Source organism: Doryrhamphus excisus, chromosome 18 (genome assembly GCF_030265055.1).
Source record: "Doryrhamphus excisus isolate RoL2022-K1 chromosome 18, RoL_Dexc_1.0, whole genome shotgun sequence".
In the NCBI taxonomy this organism is placed as follows: domain Eukaryota; kingdom Metazoa; phylum Chordata; class Actinopteri; order Syngnathiformes; family Syngnathidae; genus Doryrhamphus; species Doryrhamphus excisus.
In genome coordinates this window covers 14,201,268-14,221,233 of record NC_080483.1, presented here as the reverse complement: position 1 = coordinate 14,221,233, position 19,966 = coordinate 14,201,268, and the positions used below count along the sequence as shown (strand labels likewise).

Below are 19,966 nucleotides of genomic sequence, written 5' to 3'. Positions count from 1 at the left end.
CGTTAAAAATTGACTTAGTCATCATGTTCACAGTACAATGTTCGTGTCAAACATTAAATTACTTTAGAGTAATTAGTACGAACCTGGACAAATATAGTTAAATGGATCCTGCTCACCCAAGACGCTAACAAGTCATACTGCGCATGCGTTAGTGCGGCAGCCATCTTGGAAAAAAAATGCAACATACAACTTTGCGTTTGTGATGACTTAATATATAACTTGGAAAAAATAAAATGTAATATTTAGGTTATGAAGCTTGTTTAAAGCATTTGTTAACGTCATATCGCTGGTTTCACTGTAAACAAATGAAGCTGTAGAAAGTGGTGTCCATAAGAACAGATTCCACTCTCCTTTCCTACCCATCTTTACCATGATAGCTATCCACATATATTTACATATGTGTTATATATATTATATATTAAGTACAAGCAAGCCAATAATGAATAATTATTAAAAAAAAACGTAATACTGTAGTCCCATAAAATATTTTTATTTTATTCATTAATGTAAGATCATTTTATACAAAAATGTAAATATAAAAAATATCCAATATATTGTGGAATAAATGCAGAAAATCTAATCAAACATCACAAATTTAATAAAGGTGAATCCCAAAACAAGCATCAGAAACTCTTCCACGAGAAAAAAACTTATTTGCACAACATGAACATATAGTGTTTTATAAAGTGCACAAGCATTGTCAAGACAGGATGAGTCCCGAGTGCAAACATGGATGATAGGCAACAGGAAACAGTAAAAAGATCATCTGGTCATCTAACCTGAGAAAAATAAAACCAGCACAGCTCCTATAAGACTCAACAGCCTTGATTACATTATGAAATAAACACAATTTTTCACTTTATTCATCCAAAATGTCAACAAGTGTTTCCGGCTGTCATGTGTGCGTGTGTGTGGACGCAGCAGGAACAACTTCACGTCAGCTACGACTGTTTCAGGATCTCCTTGGCGAGCCAATCTAGACCCTCCACCAGACCAGTGCCGCTCACCGCACATGAAGCCTGAACATAAAACTGCACATACAAATGACATTTGTGAAAACTACATTGTAGTTTTATTCATTCACTTATTTGATATCTTTTACATTTATTTGACACTTTTCGTCACTACACATTGAAAATGTAAGGTGTCACTTACCGGCTGTGAGACCCCTGACAGGCGCAGGGCTGTGGTGACGTCGCTGACAGACATGGCGTGAGGGAGGTCTTGTTTGTTGGCAAATACCAGTAAGGCCACGTTTCTCAGCTGGTCTTCTTCTAACTGCAAGAATACAACACAGATACCGCAATGAAATATGATTAAATATGTCATGATTGGCTGGCGACCAGTCCAGGGTGTACCCAGACAGCTGGGATAGGCTCTAGCACCCCACCCTGCCACCCTTGTGAGGATGAGCTTTACCATGCAGTGCAGCTCCTCGGCGGCTTCTTTGATTCTCTGAGGGTCGTTACTGTCCACCACAAATATAAGACCCTAAACGGACACAAAGATATTTTCTTTATACCAATAAAACCATCTTACTGTATGCTTGTACTACTACAACAACAATGGAGTACTACACTCGTGTGAAAAATGTGACACGAGCTACATTTCTCATTCTTAAGATGATGACACAACTTTATTTAAACATATTCATTACACAACTGAATCAGTGCCTGAAGTAATTATATAACACAAGCTACAGTACCTTTTTTTAGTTGCATATTAATATAGTATTTTGTACTTACTTGTGTATTGACGTAGTAGTGTTTCCAGAGTGGTCTGATGACAGTTTGACCGCCGACGTCCCAAACAGTGAAAGAGATGTTTTTATATTCAACTGTCTCCACGTTGAAGCCTGTACACAACACATGTCACTGACTACATGTTACTCGCATGATCCATATCATGATTATAAATTAATTATTTAAAAAGCGGCCTTCCTGACCCACAGTAGGGATGGTGGTGACCACCTCAGCCAGCTTCATCCTGTACAGCAGGGTGGTTTTACCAGCAGCATCCAGACCCACTGTCCAAACACAAACACACAACAATAACTACTAGGGAAATTGCTAATGAGTAATAAGTATTAACTGTAATATAAATGTTAATATATTCATAGAAAGAACGGCTAATATATAACCAATTAGTATTTCTACTGAAAAATAGTTACACAAATACACTGTAGTGCTAGGTTGCTGGTACATAATTCACCCCGGAACGATTGACAGCTAAGTGGTTGCCACACGGAGGGGTGGACGTGAGGGAAAAGGGTTGGCAAACATTTTTAAATTCATTTTTCAATACCAATAAATCCAATAACACTTTCCCCAGAAGTGCCTCAAGTTATTAATTTCACAATTAATTCATCTAACATACATTACATTTGAAACAAAAGAAATAAAAATACAGTTTAGCTCACCCATCAGGATCCTGGCGGAAGTTTTGGATGTAAACATGGAGAAAAGGCGGGAGATGAGGACACCCATGCTTCCGGTCAGCGTGTCGTCTTCAAATGGTGTGTATGTTTGTATGTGTCCGTCAGTGTGTGTCGGCTGCCTTTATAGACACCGACACCGTCTACTTGTATGTCATTCGTGTACATGTCAGGGGAGTACACGGTGGCAACAGGAAAACCTGAGACATGACTTCCGCCAAAAGTCCCACCTTCAAAATAAATGTCATAAATTATATTATCAAAGAAAATAACACTGAGCCACTGCCGGGAAACACTTTCATAACCAAATGTCACCGTTATCTGTGAGTGTGTTTACTTTACAAAATGAGTTTAGCTTCTTTTAGGATCAACGAAGAGTGCGAGAAATCAGAATAGAGTGAGACATCGTACACTGTTTAACATCACCGTCACGGAAGCGCTGGCTTCCTCCACGTGGAACCAAAACAACAACACACTGATGATGTTTGCTTGCAATACTTCAATACTAATTATTATTATTCAAATAATAATAATATTAATAATATAAAAAGCTGAGATCATGACAAACAACACAAAGATAAGGTAATAAAATAAGCTAAAGTGGGTACATATGTGATATTTATTCTCATTGAAAATAATGTATATATAAATAATCTGTTCCAATGTCAAACTGTGGCCACCGGGAAATCATTAAGTGTACAGTTGTTATTAAAAAATGTTTTTAAGTGAATATTAAAAATATTAAGATTTCATTTTTGATATAAAATTTGATATTATTTTCCTACGAGGAAAATGCTTTCTAAATCTGAGCAAATGGGACTTTTTAAAAAAGAACTTTTGACAACAATGTGTCAGTTATGTAACACAGCTTCCTAATAAGGAGTCTGGCCAGTGTTCACATAAACACACTGAAGAAGAAGGAGTCTCCTTCCCAGCAACAGTTGCTCCTTAAATAACACACATAATGTGTGTGTGTGTGTGTGTGTGTATGAAGAAAAAAAAAAGAGGATGTGAGAACCACGCAGAAACGAAACAAGAGGCCACATGTCACATGCAGGAAATGAAAGTTATCTTTCATACAGACGGACAAACTCCATTGCAGTGTAAGGATCAAGATGAACATGGACGGCTCCAGGCTTTATGCTATCATGGTGATGGCAGCGCTGATGCTTATGGAAGCTTCAGGAGAACAAATCCTTGCAGCTTGGACCACAGGTACACACACACATACACACATACACACACATACATCAGCTGGTGTTTTGATGAAACAAATCCTGTGAGAGCAGCCTGTGAGCATTTAAAAATTTTAAATTTAAACAAATAGTCAAACATTCATTCATTTTCTACCGCTTATCCTCACAAGGGTTGCGGGGGTGCTGGAGCCTATCCCAGCTGTCTTCTACACCCTGGACTGGTGGGCCAGCCAATCACAGGGCACATATAGACAAACAACCATTCACACTCACATTCATGGACAATTTGGAGTCGTAGCAACCTAGCATGTTTTTGGAATTTTATTGATTTTTTTTTTACAAAAAAATCTCTGACAAATTTCATATAATAGAGGAAAAGCAGGCTAATAAGCAAGCCAATAAGGGGGGCTGAAGCCCCTCTAAAATGTTTTTAAGCCCCCTAAATAATTAGATATTTTTTACAGATTTTTTTTTTTACAAAAAAATCTCTGACAAATTTGATATAATAGGGCAAAAGCAGGCTATTAAGCAAGCCAATAAGGGGTGCTGAAGCCCCCCTAAATAATTTGATATTTTTTATTGATACCTATGGACAATTTGGAGTCGCTAATTAACCTAGCATGTTTTTGGAATGTGGGAGGAAACCGGAGTACCCGGAGAAAAAACCCACGCATGCACGGGGAGAACATGCAAACTCCACACAGAGATGCCCGAGGGTGGAATTGAACCCCGGTCACTGACAAATGATGCTGCTCCTTAATTCAAGTAGCAAACATGACAGGCGAAACAGTTGTGTTTGTGTTATGATTGTTGTCATTGTATTGACATTCTCCTCCATTCTGCTTGCTGCAGCTTCTCCCACGACTAACTTAGATGGGAAGATGGTCACGTTGTCTTCCAGAGGGGGAGGGGTGTCCTTCTACCCGCCTTACTTCTCTCTTCCTCCTACCGACCCCACCGCAGCTGATGCCAAGGAGGAGTACATGACCACGGCCTACCCCAACAGTGCCAACCCCAACAGTGCCTCCCCAGTCTCGGCCTCCTATGACTGGACCACACAGCCGCCCATCGGGGGTGAGAAACACCATAGCACACTTCTCTCCAAAATGTGTCTCGTTTAGGTTGAAATGAAACCAAAATGATGTTGGTGTGACCTTGGTGTGACCTAGGTGTGACCGTGTGTCTGCGCTACCTGTTGGACTTGAGGTGGTCGTCCCCCTTCATCTTCACTCTCAGTCCGTCCGGCCAGTCGGCCATGAAACTGGGTGTACATTTCGACGGTCAATTTGAGCTGCGCTGGAACAGACCGGAGTACCAGAGTGTTTACTTGACTCCCAGCATCCGTATCTGGCCCGACATCCCGCCGGACATCTGGAGCAGGGTGTGCATCACCATGGATACGCTGAAGAGCGTGGTGCAGCTCTTCAGTGGCGGCAACATGAGCGTCAGGAAGATGATCCCTTTCAAGGTGAGCTCAAGTCAAGAAGACACATTGGTTCCGTGATGACAATTAACATAGCATGACCTCACAGCTAGGAGACCCGAGTTCGATTCCACCCTCGGCTATCTCTGTGTGGAGTTTGCATGTTCTCCCCGTGCATGCGTGGATTTTCTCCGGGTACTCCGGTTTCCTCCCACATTCCAAAAACATGCTAGGTTAATTAGCGACTCCAAATTGTCCATAGGTATGAATGTGAGTGTGAATGGTTGTTTGTCTATATGTGCCCTGTGATTGGCTGGCCACCAGTCCAGGGTGTACCCCGCCTTATGCCGGAAAGACAGCTGGGATAGGCTCCAGCACCACCCGCGAAAATGAATGAATGAATTAAAAACATGAAACTAATTTTGCAATTAATGTAAATAAATGTAAAAATAGCATATACATACGTTATTTTGCTATTTCACACTCATATTTTTTGCTTTTACTGCGTAAAGCGCTTTATTAATCAAATGCATTATTATTATTATTATGATTTAAAAAAAACTAAAACTAATCATAGTAAAAAATATATTTTTTTATTGCAAAAATATATGCATATAAAAAAAACCAATATGCAAATTAAATATTCATGCAAAAATCCGAGAAATAAAAGTATAAATATTCATTCATTCATTTTCTACCGCTTTTTCACACGAGGGTCGCGGGGGTGCTGGAGCCTATCCCAGCTGTCTTTGGGCGAGAGGCGGGGTACACCCTGGACTGGTGGCCAGCCAATCACAGGGCACATATAGACAAACAACCATTCACACTCACATTCATACCTATGGACAATTTGGAGTCGCTAATTAACCTAGCATGTTTTTGGAATGTGGGAGGAAACCGGAGTACCCGGAAAAAAACCCACGCATGCACGGGGAGAACATGCAAACTCCACACAGAGATGGCCGAGGGTGAAATTGAACCCTGGTCTCCTAGCTGTGAGGTCTGTGCGTTAACCACTCGACCGCCGTGCCGCCCAAGTATAAATATAAAACCATAAAATGAATGTTTTTATTGATATTATTGTCTGTCTGTGTCCAGTACGTGTGGTCAGGTGAGCCAGTGGTTACGATGTCAGGTCTTGAGGGTCAGGTGACTGACGTGCAAGTGTGGGATTACCTTCTTCCATACAACGACATCTTCAACTACATGAGCATAACACGCTATAGGTACAACTACTGTGTGTGTGTGTACATTAAGTGGACCTGATGCATGTTTTTTTTTTTTTTTTTTTTTAAAGATGGCCTCCTGGTTCGGTCCTGACGTGGTCCAACATCAGATACTCCATGACAGGGCGCACCCTCCTGGAGGACACATACGAGCTGAGGGCCAAGAAGACCACCAGAAAAAAGACACACGGGCGTCAACTACAAGCCAATCGCAGAACCAGCAAGAACCATCGGAGGGCTCAACTGACCTCAAACCAATGAAAATGTTGCAGGCCAAAATGTGTAGAAACCAGATTTGGTCCATATTGAAAACAGTTTAAAAGCATTTACCACATTATTGATTGTCACACTTAAAATGTTTCAGTTCACCATTCATTCATTTTCTACCGCTTATCCTCACAAGGGTCACAGGGGTGCTGGAGCCTATCCCAGCTGTCTTCGGGCGAGAGGCGGGGTCGCCAGCCAATCACAGGGCACATATAGACAAACAACCATTCACACTCATATATATTCATGTTCAATTTGGAGTCGCCTTAATTAACCTAGCATGTTTTTGGAATGTGGGAGGAAACCGGAGTACCCGGAGAAAACCCACGCATGCACGGGGAGAACATGCAAACTCCACACAGAGATGGCCGAGGGTGGGATTGAACTCGGGTCTCCTCGCTGTGAGGTCTACACGCTAACCACTCGACCGCCGTGCAGCCCAAAGACAAAACAAAGAAGCCAAAAACGTACCACTTCCACACGCAATAGGAGGAAAACTTCTTTTCACTCTATCATGTTGGACATGCTGGAGCCTATCCCAGCTGTCTTTGAGACGGGGTACACCCTGGACTGGTGGCCAGCCAATCACAGGGCACATATAGACAAACAACCATTCACACTCACATTCATACCTATGGACAATTTGGAGAAAACCCATAGGAGAACATGCAAACGTGGGATTGAACTCAGGTCTCCTAGCTGTGAGGTCTGCGCGCTAACCACTCGACCGCCGTGCAGCCCAAAGACAAAACAAAGAAGCCAAAAACGTACCACTTCCACACGCAATAGGAGAACGTCTTTTCACTCTATCATGTTGGACATGCTGGAGCCTATCCCAGCTGTCTTTGAGACGGGGTACACCCTGGACTGGTGGCCAGCCAATCACAGGGCACATATAGACAAACAACCATTCACACTCATATATATTCATGTTCAATTTGGAGTCGCCTTAATTAACCTAGCATGTTTTTGGAATGTGGGAGGAAACCGGAGTACCCGGAGAAAACCCACGCATGCACGGGGAGAACATGCAAACTCCACACAGAGATGGCCGAGGGTGGGATTGAACTCGGGTCTCCTCGCTGTGAGGTCTACACGCTAACCACTCGACCGCCGTGCAGCCCAAAGACAAAACAAAGAAGCCAAAAACGTACCACTTCCACACGCAATAGGAGGAAAACTTCTTTTCACTCTATCATGTTGGACATGCTGGAGCCTATCCCAGCTGTCTTTGAGACGGGGTACACCCTGGACTGGTGGCCAGCCAATCACAGGGCACATATAGACAAACAACCATTCACACTCACATTCATACCTATGGACAATTTGGAGTCGCTAATTAACCTAGCATGTTTTTGGAATGTGGGCGGAAACCGGAGTACCCGGAAAAAAACCCACGCATGCACGGGGAGAACATGCTAACCCCACACAGAGCTTAATCGTATTTCCGTTTTAACAAGAGAAGAATCACTTTTCCACACAGGGCAATTGTTTGGGATTTTCTTCCTCCCATACTAATAAAGTTTAATTCAAAAACTGTGTTGTCATGAACTAATATTCCAACTTGTTTGATGATCTGAAACATTTAAGTGTGGGGAAACCCATTCATCTTCTACCGCTAAGTGTGCACTTTTATATCACAATACTCCAATAACTCATATTCTTATTTGCTTTTTATAACATTTTAACACAATAATATGTAATTAAAAAGATGGCATCAGTGTTGTTTGATTTATAACTGTATTAAACAGTGCATAAAAAAAACATTAGGTCTTACAGGAAGCTTCAGTTTGTTTGCATGATGATGGTTATTTATTTCACATCACATCTACGTAGCTCTTCTCCAAACCAAATAGCTTAGCTTATTATTACACTTACTTGAATAAGCAGATGTGACTAGAAGTACTTTTGAAATGTCTATGTTAATATTATGTCTGTAGTATTTGTGATATTTGAGGAAAAAAAATGGTGAGGTAGTCAGTAAACAATCCTTCCAGTGCCGCTGGTTGAATGTTTTATTTGAACAATTTAGTGGTACTTTCATTTACAATGTTAATGAAAATTAAAAACAAATCATCATTATTCCATAGTGGTTCCATGTAGTGGTTCAATAAGTTGACATTTTTTATTCCGAGGAATAGTTTTTGTTAATTAACAATGAACCTTAACTCATGTCCGCTAATTCATTCAACTAAGACGAGAGGGACAAAGTCCTGTTGATGACTCTCGTCTGTTAGCATCTGTAAAATAATTATCATAATTATCATACACTATCATACACTATTTTCTACAAAAGTCAACTTTAGAGTTACACACCAAAAACGTTGTTAAAATAAGTTTCTTCTTTACAAATATAAAAAGTCTTGCACTTCCAAGCTGTCCACCCCCCCCAAAAAAAATAATAATATATATACATAATAAAATAAACTTTAGTGAAACAGCAGCCTTGCGCCAAGTACAGGCAGAGTAAGTAAAAGCAAAAATAATAATAATAATCCTGGTATGAAATTGTGGCAATTTTGATGAAAATCTCACAATATTGCTCAGTTGGAGTTGCAACAAATCAGTGAAAATGATTCAAAAAATAATAATAATAAAAAATAAAAGGTCCTAATTATGACAGGGCAGAACAGGAATTTTTTAAAGAAAAAAAAAATGAATGAAATGTTCACCAAAGTTCTTTGTGTGACTTCCTGAGGGATCTTGAAGGCGTTTGTTCAAAAAAAAAAAAAAAAAAAAAAAAAGTTTGTGTGTTGATATGATATGAAGGCATCTAGAGGCCTTTTTTACACATATGAGTCTGACGGTTGTCATGGAGACAGCAAAGTTGCATAACTGTGATGGTTATTAATTGTTGGAAACCTTTCGTGGAAATCAATTAATCAGTAGTCGAGCAGAGGGAAGTCAAACATTGTTGCCGTCATGTCGTAGTAATAGTAGTATTAGTCGTAAAATATTTTAAAATACTCCTATTAGTTAACAAAAATACCCGCCAATAATTTCTAGTTAGAGTCGGGTCAAAAAAAAAAAATTTAACAGCTGTGGCTGTAGGCAACCTCCTGGATGTATTTGAAGTATCATGAGTGGCAAGCATCCTGCAGCTTTATCAATGTTGGTATGGCTACTCGGCTACTCAGTAGTATTAATGCGTACCACTACTACAACATTGGTTTTGATGTTGCTATGTCGGCCAATACACTTGTCAATCATTGACCATGTGATCAAACAAACTTTCTCATGCACTCTAAATTGAACCTGTTTGATATAATTATACTTTCATGCACCGGCATCAACACTTTGTCTTCTATGTACGTAGCTTAAGTAAATAAACACCGATTCCCAGTCATTCGCAGGAAAAAAAAAATGTTACACCAGAATATTCCATATGGAATACTCATGGAAAGTGTGTGAAATGTTTTACTGGGAATGTCCCATCAACCTTCAGAACCAGTCAACACTTTACATTCAAAGTCGCAGAGACGCTAATAAAATATCTCTTCAAATTAAAATACTTAAATGCTGACTGATGATAGGGATAGGCTGTAAGGGGGGTCATGTGACAGGGAAGCAGGCGTGTTATTGGTTATCGGGGGAAGCGATTTACATCGCTGGTGCTGGATGGATTGTATGTGTTATTGTTGACTGTTATTGTTTTAGTATAAAAAGAAAGAAAAAAAAGAATAAGCACCGTTCTGCTGCTGGCTTTGTTTTGCATACAATTAGTGTGTGTGTGTGTGTGTGTGTGTGTGTGTGTGCGTTAAGTGTGTGTTTCTAAGAAGTACAGAGCGGCCATTCAGCGAGGAAGTGCACTTCTATAAAGAAACATTAAAAAAACTGCAGGTCCACTGCTGGTTAAAAAAAGTACAAAATAAAAACAAACAGAAATATTTCCAAAGTCCTTCCAAGTGGTTAAACTGAAAGTAAAAGTTCCGACCCCAGAAGCCTTCCTTTTGTCGCGTGGTAACCATCAACAACCCTCCCACATGGTCACGTGACCACACGGGACGGAAACCTAAAATGTGCAGTTCCCTGTTGATGTGAACAAAGAGGCCGCACCTGTGAAAGGGCGGGCGGACGGGCGGGCGGGTTCAAAGGTCACGGCGTGGAGGGTTTGTGTAGGATGCCCTGCAGGTCTTCCGGTAAGGACAGGATGATGCCCTCCATGTGAGCTCTCAGTTTGGCCACAGTGCCGGGTTGCACGGGCAGATGCTCCCTCTCCGCTTGGCTCTGCATGGCGACAGCAAAGCACATTTTAAATGTTGGTAGAATATTTAAATTAGACTATACACATTATATATGGCTTATTTGTGTCTTATATGTATTATTAAATCAATTTTTCCATGACTAAATAATGATAATAATAATAATAATAATACTTACCTAGGCTAGCATAGACTAGCGGTAGATTCTCGTTTTTATGTGAGTTACGTTCTGGCACCACCAGAAAAAGGAAAAAAACTTTTGAGTAACGAGACACATGGCTCGCCCCCAGAGCCGTCAAACCCTACTGTTGAACTTCTCATCCAATGTCGGATCAACATTTGCAATAAAAGTCACTGTTGTAATGATTAGATTCAGCTTCAAAACCCGCCTCTCTTCAGTTACCATTGAAGGTCATAGCAGACACATATCACCTCGTACTTCAGTATGTGACAAAAAAAATATTTTTTTAATTAATTTTTTTAATAAACAATTTTTTTAAAAATGTAAAAATTTAAATTATTTTTTTTTTCATTTTTTAAAAACAAAGATAAAAATTCATAATAAAAAAAATAAAAAATACTTAAATTATATTAGGAAGGCAGAAAGTGAACAAATGTAACAGTTACTGATTGTAAAAGTACCAGATGAAAAAAGAATTTATGTAAAAATTTTAATTTAAAAAATTATTTTTTAATTTTAATTTTTTTAAATTAAATTCATGATTTTTTTTTTTAACTTAAATTATATTAGAAAGGCAGGAAGTGAACAAATGTAACAGTTACTGATTGTAAAAGTACCAGATGGAGGGGTAGGATTTAATAAGCTTTGCTTCTTCCTACTCCTTTTGGACATGTGGAACTGTGAACTGATTATGGGATGCATTCAATTGTAATCTGATGCATGTTCATATGAAATTAAACCATTACCATTACATATGTACTGTATGTACTGTATACATATGTAAGATGACCCACAAACAGATTGAATTGGAGTACGTTCATCAAACCGAAATAGACCCTTGATCAGCTGATCAAATGTTTACGGCGTGTATGTCCCGTCTCACCAGTTTGTCTTTCAACTTCAGGACCAGATCCACCGTCTCCACCTCCGAGTGCTTCTGGACTCTCTGCTGCAGATCCTACACACCAGACGGACACACGTGATGAACCCGACACACCCTTTTGCTTGACACCAGTCGCTTTCGGGTTCCTCACCTCCTCGCAAAGCACCTCCAGGTGCAGGGCCTCCAGTTTCTGGGTCATCTCCTTCCTTCTGTTGCGGAACCAGCCATCGAAGTTGGGAGATTTGAGGAAATGCCTTCAAGGGGTTGCAGGGGGAACCACATAGGGGGACATGATGAAAACATGCGGACACTTGCTTTCCAAGTTAGTTGGATCATGAACATGACATGTTGGTCACAAAAGCTTACAGTAGAAGTTTGGTGCAGATCCAGATAAAGGTGTATGTTGAGGATTTCATTTTCACTTTTAGTCATTACAGTCCACTTGAATTGGGGTCTAGTGGGCAGGTCTGATCTACAGCCTTACTACTGTTTAAGTTTGTACTGTTCAGGTCTTCAACCAGACACATTGATGTCACATGACAACAAAAGCAGTTAGGTTCAGGTTTTAAAATGATACCTGTAGAGTCCGATCCAGTCCCCCTTCAGTCTGGACGTGAGCTGTGGACCCGCCTTCTCCAGAGTTTTCATGAAGTCCTGCTGGACAAATGGTCGCAGCTGAGGAGGACTCTTCCATGGACTGATAGACTTCTGAAGTGGCATCAGACTGGCAACGTAGCGCTCCTGTTTGCAAGGACGGAAAACAAACACATGTGACTTGAAAGCCAACTATTACACCCGCCATTTTAAGAAGTGCTAATTACCAAGGGAATGATGAAGCTCTGTGTCAGTTCTAGAAAGTACCGTCGCAGGATTGCATTCTGTGCTGCCGAAGGTCTCTTCTGGTGAACACCCTTAGAGGACAAACACAATGAATGAACAAGAAAGTTGTGCGCTAATTTCGTCATAAAAATAATATACTAAAAAGGAAAATTATGACCACAACAGGAAAAAAATTTACTCTTACTGTTAATGAATAGATTAATTCTATTCCCATTATTGTGTATGGGTATTAATATGGGAGTAACGATTCACCTTTATTCTTCTCACAACCATTAATTCACACTCCCGGCTACGTGAGACACCTTGCAACCATAACAGGAAAAGAAAACCCCCTTTCCCTCGCGTCTACCCCTCCGGTTGGCAACCACTCCCCTATCGATCGTTCCGGGGTGAATTATGTTCCGGTAACCTAGCACTACATATTGATTTATGATTTCTATGATTCAAGTACATCGTTCTGTGTTCAGCAAGTTGCCATTCCAGACGACAAATATCGATATAACATTATTTAAAAGGTATTCGATCGATTGTATCGATACAAGGAAATAAAGTATTGGATTTAAGCACTTTTAATGATAAACAAATGTTACTCGATTCAGCTAGTGACGTCATCGACACGCGCCACTAGAAAACAAAACGTTGCACGGCGAATAGCAGAGGACAAGCCGGTGAGCAAGAAGTAATTAAGTCACTATTGCGGTCCAGTGTGTGAAAACACTGGCTTTTCTAAAGAGCGATACGTTCTCAATAAGTCGATCTAAATGTCAAGTAAAATACCACGGCAACAAAAACCGAAAGTTGAAGTCGTGGAACCGATCGTTTTCAACTTTGGAAGGTCCACTTCACGATACTAATGATGTTACGGTGTGCGGTCATGACTGGTTTAAGAGGACCTTGCTTATTTACCTTCTGGAGCTGCTTGATAATTTCTTCATCTTTGTTAAGATATGGCTTGTACGCCGTGTACACACCTGCAACATCCACAATTACAACAATCACAGAAGTGGTCTAATGATGGCGAAACAGTGCCTCCTAGTGGAAGCAGTATGTACTACTGTCTGTCATACTGACAAAATATTGCTGTAATACTTTGGCTCCTTTTTTTCTGAAACTAGAATCAAGTGTGCATTAAAAAAACATACCAGGTTTTGAGTCAAGAGTTTTCAGGTTCTTCAATTTCTTGACTTTCATCTGTTTGGCCATCTCTCCTACGGGGGGTTGGGAGTATAATCAAACATCCATCCTTCTTTAGTGACTCCATCATGTGTATAATCACCTACCTGCCTGCTTCATGTCACCGATGCGGATGATGTGCGGCCAGTGTTGCAATGTTTTAGCAAAAAATGGATTAGTCACTCCTAGGATGCTTGAGGGTCTGTAAGATGATGGGGGTGGCATGTAGGGGGGACAACACATCACCACATCACCGTCATGACTCTAATAATAACTGTGAAAAAGCAGGCATTCACTCACGGAGCCTGTGTCCTGGTGGTGTACTCCTTAAACTCGCTATCGTGGATCGTAAAGTAAGGCCGGAAGTCACTGCTGTATCGTAGAGGAGAGATGCAGCTGCAGAGACAAAGACAGATATTAATATATTCAGAAATGATATTTAACACTTGATGACGTGCAGAAGAGCAGGATCTCTGACACACCTAACCAGTGCCAGCACGGTGTCTGACGACTCAGCTGGAGATGGCGCCATTACGACCAGCGCTTCCCCCAGCAACACCAGCTCCCATAGCATCTGGATGTGGAAGAAGACTGGAAAGAAACACCTAAACAGAGAGAAAGACACACACATAGTGTGTTCATATTTTATTTGTAATTGGACTTTGTTGCACGGCGATCGAGTGGTTAGCACGCACGCCTCACAGCTAGGAGACCCGAGTTCAATTCCACCCTCCTCCGCAGCTGTTGCAGTACCACTACCGAACAGTAGGCAGACAAAGAATAAACAAGCAGCTTGCAGCTCTCACCTGAAGAGGTCCACTTCATGGATAGTGGGCAGCACAATGGACACCAGACTGTCGCTCTGAAAAAGACACAGGAAAAACTTCATTAAGTAATAGTTTATCAATCAAAAATGATGGCAGGACAACCCATGCGTGTGTCTGCTATCACCTGAGCAGACTGAACCAGCTGTGTCGTTCCAGGTTTGTCATAACAGGTTGGGATTCGCACCTGCAGCGGCACAAAGATCAAACCCCCAGCAGGGATATTTTCATACGTATTGCATATACCTGATGATGTAAAAGCTTTTATTTTTTCCTTTATAAGTCCAGTCAGTGCGCACCTTGATGACCACGCCCATAATGGGCAGCGTGAGGATTCTTCCAGGGTGGGGTGTTGGCCAACGGTCGATATCGTTACAAGCTATTAGTCAAAGACACACAAACACATGGAAACACTAAGAGTGGACTTTGTTCAGGTGAAAAAAGAAGCTGAGTCATCAATAAAAACACCTTTCAATTGTCCAAATGTACAATCTGATGTTTGCCACATTACATTACATAAATGAAAAAAAAAAAAAAATATATATATATATATATAGTCATTTATACATATATATATATAAATAAATATATTTTTTTTATTTATTTTTAATTTATTTTTGTTATAAGACTAATATAAGACTATAAAGGACTTAAAAATAATATAAATAATATAAATAATTATATAAAAATTATATATATATAATTGTTTAAGTCTTTTATATATATATATATATATATATATATATATATATATATATATATATATATATATATATATATATATATATATAGTCCTTTATAGTCTTATAATAGTCGTATAATAAAATAAAAATAACAAATATAATTTTTTTTTTTTTATTCCACAGCTCTATATTAAAAAATATATAATATATAGATTAATTTATATAATATATAGAGTATTTTTTTAATATATTATATATATTATTAAAAATATATAAATTATATATATATAATTTTATATTAATTATATATATATAATATATTTATATATATATATTAATATATAATTTTTTTATATAGAGCTGTGGAATTCAGAATTGTGCATCCTCGGAGCAAAGCATGACAATAAAAACCTGACTAATGTAACATACCAGCCTCCAGACATGGCTCCTGCTTCTCAAAGTATTCTGGAGCCATGATCTTTAACACGGAGTGAAAGAAGGTCACATAGGGCAGCTTACTGATCAGGACCAGAGACTAGAAGACACAAACAAACACGTTCATGGATGAAAACATCAATCAAACAAAAGATACTTGTTTTAGACTACACTGTAATAGTTGGTAAACATTCTACCTTAACTAAACCTGGACACGCAATTTATAATCTGATTCCCCTTGTGGGACGAATAAAGGCATAAGTCTACGAGTTACAGCATTGCCCTGCAAACCTTCCTATTCCCTCTCCATTAGGCGTATAACAGGCGTCATCAAAAGACTGACGAATGACCTTTACTGTTATTTTACTTTTACTGGCCACCAGTCCAGGGTGTACCCCGTCTCAAAGACAGCTGGGATAGGCTCCAGCATGTCCAACATGATAGAGTGAAAAGAAGTTCTCCTCCTATTGCGTGTGGAAGTGGTACGTTTTTGGCTTCTTTGTTTCGTCTTTGGGCTGCACGGCGGTCGAGTGGTTAGCGCGCAGACCTCACAGCTAGGAGACCAGGGTTCAATTCCACCCTTGGCCATCTCTGTGTGGACTTTGCGTGTTCTCCATGCATGTTTTCTTCGGGTACTCCGGTTTCCTCCCACATTCCAAAAACATGCTAGGTTAATTGAGGACTGCAAACTGTCCATAGGAATGAATGTGAGTGTGAATGGTTGTTTGTCTATATGTGCCCTATGATTGGCTGGCGACCAGTCCAGGGTGTACCCCGCCTCTCGCCCAAAGACAGCTGGGATAGGCTCCAGCACCCTCGCGACCCTCGTGAGGAAAAGCGGCAGAAAATGAATGAATGAATGAATGCACAGTGGTTAACTACATTTTAGCCTTTGTATGACAGTAAAGTAAAGAACCTTAAAGTGGATTCCAATTCGGAAGTGTGACTCACCTTCTGAAAGTATCCTCTCTTCAGGGACTTGTCTCGCACCTGACGAAAATACACGTAGCCGTAATAATGGCCCTGCTCCCTCTGTAGAAACACACAAATGTTAAGACATTGTTGCACACAATCATCCAGTAATTATGTGTGTGTGTGGGACCACCTTGAGGCAGGGCGGTGCATCCCTGTCGCTGGATTCCAGGAAGCAGCCAAGAGATGACTTTCTGTTGGAACCTTGACGAAAGCGGAAGCAGAACTGGGTGTCACCGAGGCAACCTAAAATCAGAAAGATTAGCACGTAAGAACTTGCTGTTACCAAGCTAATGCATAAGAAAGACGTGGGAGGGAGCCATTGATGACTGATGGCTCATCACCGCGAAACTCCAATGACTCTGCCCTGACTTCTTCTTCAATCAAAATACTCGCAGACGCCTGATGCTTCTGTGTGCAATCAAACATGTAAAGTAAGAACCTGTATTGTTCCTTCCTTCCAAAGCTCCTTCATGCTTCTTCCTTGGCAAGTCTTCAACTGCCTCTAAAGCTACTCTGACTAGCCGTCTTACTGCAAACATGTCATCTCTCCTGGGCCTCCCTGGTTTTGGAAGAACTGGAAGAAGGGTGAAAAAAAGGTAGAACATGAGTCGGAGCTTTAATCTGAACATGTCCTCATCGTAGGTGTGTGACCACAATTGCATGAGGACCACACAGCCAATCAACGGCCATCCAAGCTCTGAGTTGCGGTCCTTGTCGGCCTCTCAGCAAAGTGGGTTGGTGTGCTTGTGTGTCGCTGTGGCTGCTACTTCAGTGGGCAAGGGCAGTCAAGTGCAAAAACTACTGTCACAACAATTTTGGGACCATATAAAAATAGTCGGTTGCACAGTGGTCGAGTGGTTAGCACACAGGCCTCACAGCTGGGAGACCCGAGTTCAATTCCCCTCTCTGTGTTCTCGCCGTGCATACGTGGGTTTTCTCCGGTTTCCTCCCACATTCCAAAAACATGCTAGGTTAATTAGCGACTCCAAATTGTCCATAGGTATGAATGTGAGTGTGAATGGTTGTTTGTCTATATGTGCCCTGTGATTGGCTGGCCACCAGACCAGGGTGTAACCTGCCTCTCGCCTGAAGACATCTGGGATAGACTCCAGCACAACAAACAACTCCAAACACTCCAAACAACAACTTACCTGAGTTGGAGTCGGGAAAGGAAAGGTAACAGATACTCGTTTTCTGTAAAGAAGACAATTTACGTCTTTTACATTTCCATTTAATCACATGGTGAACAGCTCATATGATGTCATATTAATAAATACATCACTCACCTCTTTCTCTGATAGTTTGGAATGATGCGGATAAATAACCTGGAGGACACATGAGCACAGTCAATATACTCATTAGCAAAACCAGAAGAAAAAAAACATTAGTTTTTAGGTTAGTTTTTTAGTGTTTTTCAACCTTTTTTGAACCACTGCACGTTTTTTTACATTGGAAAAATCTTGCTAACCACCTCACGTGCATCACTAAGTCTATTGGAGGAACGATGTAATCAGCTACGTGTTGCTACACGGACGAATATTACATTGCTCTGCCATTCTTTACACCACAGACACTCGATAATTACAATAATATTTGCCGAAAATCATTAAATAAATGTTTTTTTTTTTTAAAGTGATATTGGATAATTCCTCATAAAAACAGGAGAACATTCCTGTAACATAGACGATTTTTAAGTGTTTTTTTACATGAAGTTGTAAGAGTTCCCCATTAGCAATGTACTGCATCAAGGGTGAAACTATTATGGTCTTTTGTACATTAATATTCATACGGTGACGTTTTTAAAACAAAAATGTTTTTTCTCTGATTGGGGGTTAAACTATTCTACAGGGGCTACTACACAGAGAAAAGGTTAAGACCCACTGGGCTGTACTAAGTACATTAATAGTGGGACTGCTACTGTTAATGGAAGGAGTAGTGCTCTCCAGTCCAGGAAATAGCCCGAGCCCAAAATAAAGGCAAACTTTTAAGACAATTGACAGGAACATTTTTGTGGACTTTCTCCATGAGCCAGCTGACCTCAGCGGGTCTTCCCTCACCTCCACTGCCTGCCCCAGCTCCAAGTCGAAGCCCACAACACAGATGCAGTGCAGCCAGGCCGAGAAGCGGTCCCAAGGCAGCAGTAAAGTCCCCGCAGGGTCATCGTCGCCTCCGGGCCCGGCTGGCAGCGTTATCTCCTCGGCTGGGGAGATACTACTAGCGTCATGGTCGTCCAGATCCTCCGGCTCTTCCACCGGCTCCCCCAACTCCTCCGGGCCTTGCAGAGCCATGCCGACGGCCCGACACAGACACTCGAGACAATGATAGGTGTTCTTGTTTTTCTCCCTAACAGTCTGCTGGTGTTATTGTTGTATTTCCTCTGGTACTATGCTTAGCAACTTAGCTAGCACTTAGCCAAAGATGCTGGGTAGCAAAGACACTAGAACCGAATAGGACAGGCGATAGTGTTGTACATTATGTAGCGGAAAGTCTGCCATGTTGGTGAGCAACAGAGGCGGGCGGGGCTAAGCGGACAGCATTATTATGACACAACTGTCTTTGTTTTGGGGGAACGTGAAAAATGACAAATGTTGTCTTTTAGACTGTCTATTAAAGCAATTTATGGTTGAGCAGTGTGCCGAGGACATGCTGACAACGTCTCTGGATTATGCTTACCATCATGGCTGCCAAACATACAACGGAAGTGGATAATGAGTTGACAGTTTCATTCAATTCTTGTGTCCTTGTTGGGGTCAGTGGAGACTGGGAATGACGTACGCGTACATACGTCATCACGTACGGACGTTGAGTTTTATTTAACACACAGCAGTGGAGGTCGGACAAGCTTGGAAAAGTGAATACAGAACACTTAGCAGTTGAGAATATGACGCATTCTAATGCATTTTATAACAAGCAACACGTTTTAGGTTGAAAATACAGGCTTCTTCCTCCACCAAACCCTCGATGTTTGTCGACCCCGGTGAAAAGTTAGCTTTTTAATGTTGCGTTCACGAGCAGATTTAAGTCATTTTACGTTATTGCGTTTATAGTTTGACCTTTATGGAGAGTAAAAGCATGACAATTATAACAGAAAACATTTTGTGATGTATTTTGCTTCTAAATGAACAGAAAAATAAATAATCTTATGATTAATCTTGAGGTTTTGAGTTGTTTCTCTTCAAATCCTGCACTGTCTTAATCAGGCTCAACACCCAATTAACTAAAAG

The 19,966-nt window shown here is 40.6% G+C and overlaps 3 protein-coding genes across 4 annotated transcripts; 1 reads left to right on the top strand and 2 right to left on the bottom strand.

The window, feature by feature from the left end:
• Nucleotides 1-485: 485 nt before the first annotated feature.
• Nucleotides 486-2,633, bottom strand: LOC131106490 (ADP-ribosylation factor 4-like). The gene is made up of 6 exons (XM_058055597.1): nt 2,420-2,633; nt 1,946-2,026; nt 1,746-1,855; nt 1,420-1,491; nt 1,156-1,278; nt 486-1,031 (listed from the first exon to the last, which is right to left on the bottom strand). The coding sequence occupies exons 1-6, from the start codon at nt 2,484-2,486 to the stop codon at nt 942-944; spliced, it is 543 nt and encodes a 180-aa protein (XP_057911580.1). The 5' UTR covers nt 2,487-2,633; the 3' UTR covers nt 486-941.
• An 817-nt stretch (nt 2,634-3,450) lies between these two features.
• On the top strand, nt 3,451-8,286 carry LOC131106489 (C-reactive protein-like). The gene is made up of 5 exons (XM_058055596.1): nt 3,451-3,649; nt 4,483-4,704; nt 4,800-5,098; nt 6,152-6,279; nt 6,351-8,286. Exons 1-5 carry the CDS (start codon nt 3,550-3,552, stop codon nt 6,538-6,540), a joined length of 939 nt encoding a protein of 312 aa, XP_057911579.1. The 5' UTR covers nt 3,451-3,549; the 3' UTR covers nt 6,541-8,286.
• A 983-nt stretch (nt 8,287-9,269) lies between these two features.
• On the bottom strand, nt 9,270-19,206 carry dennd6aa (DENN/MADD domain containing 6Aa). 2 transcript variants are annotated; one of them, XM_058055695.1, is made up of 20 exons: nt 18,800-19,206; nt 18,029-18,067; nt 17,894-17,936; nt 17,182-17,316; nt 16,873-16,985; nt 16,719-16,799; nt 15,762-15,867; nt 14,949-15,028; nt 14,777-14,836; nt 14,632-14,687; nt 14,308-14,430; nt 14,126-14,221; nt 13,933-14,027; nt 13,795-13,860; nt 13,559-13,623; nt 12,634-12,723; nt 12,390-12,553; nt 11,964-12,066; nt 11,813-11,887; nt 9,270-10,773 (listed from the first exon to the last, which is right to left on the bottom strand). In XM_058055695.1, exons 1-20 carry the CDS (start codon nt 19,028-19,030, stop codon nt 10,642-10,644), a joined length of 1,953 nt encoding a protein of 650 aa, XP_057911678.1. In that variant the 5' UTR covers nt 19,031-19,206; the 3' UTR covers nt 9,270-10,641. The 2 variants fall into 2 exon arrangements, with proteins under 2 accessions (XP_057911678.1, XP_057911679.1); XM_058055696.1 differs by lacking the exon at nt 17,182-17,316.
• Between the last annotated feature and the right edge of the window lie 760 nt (nt 19,207-19,966).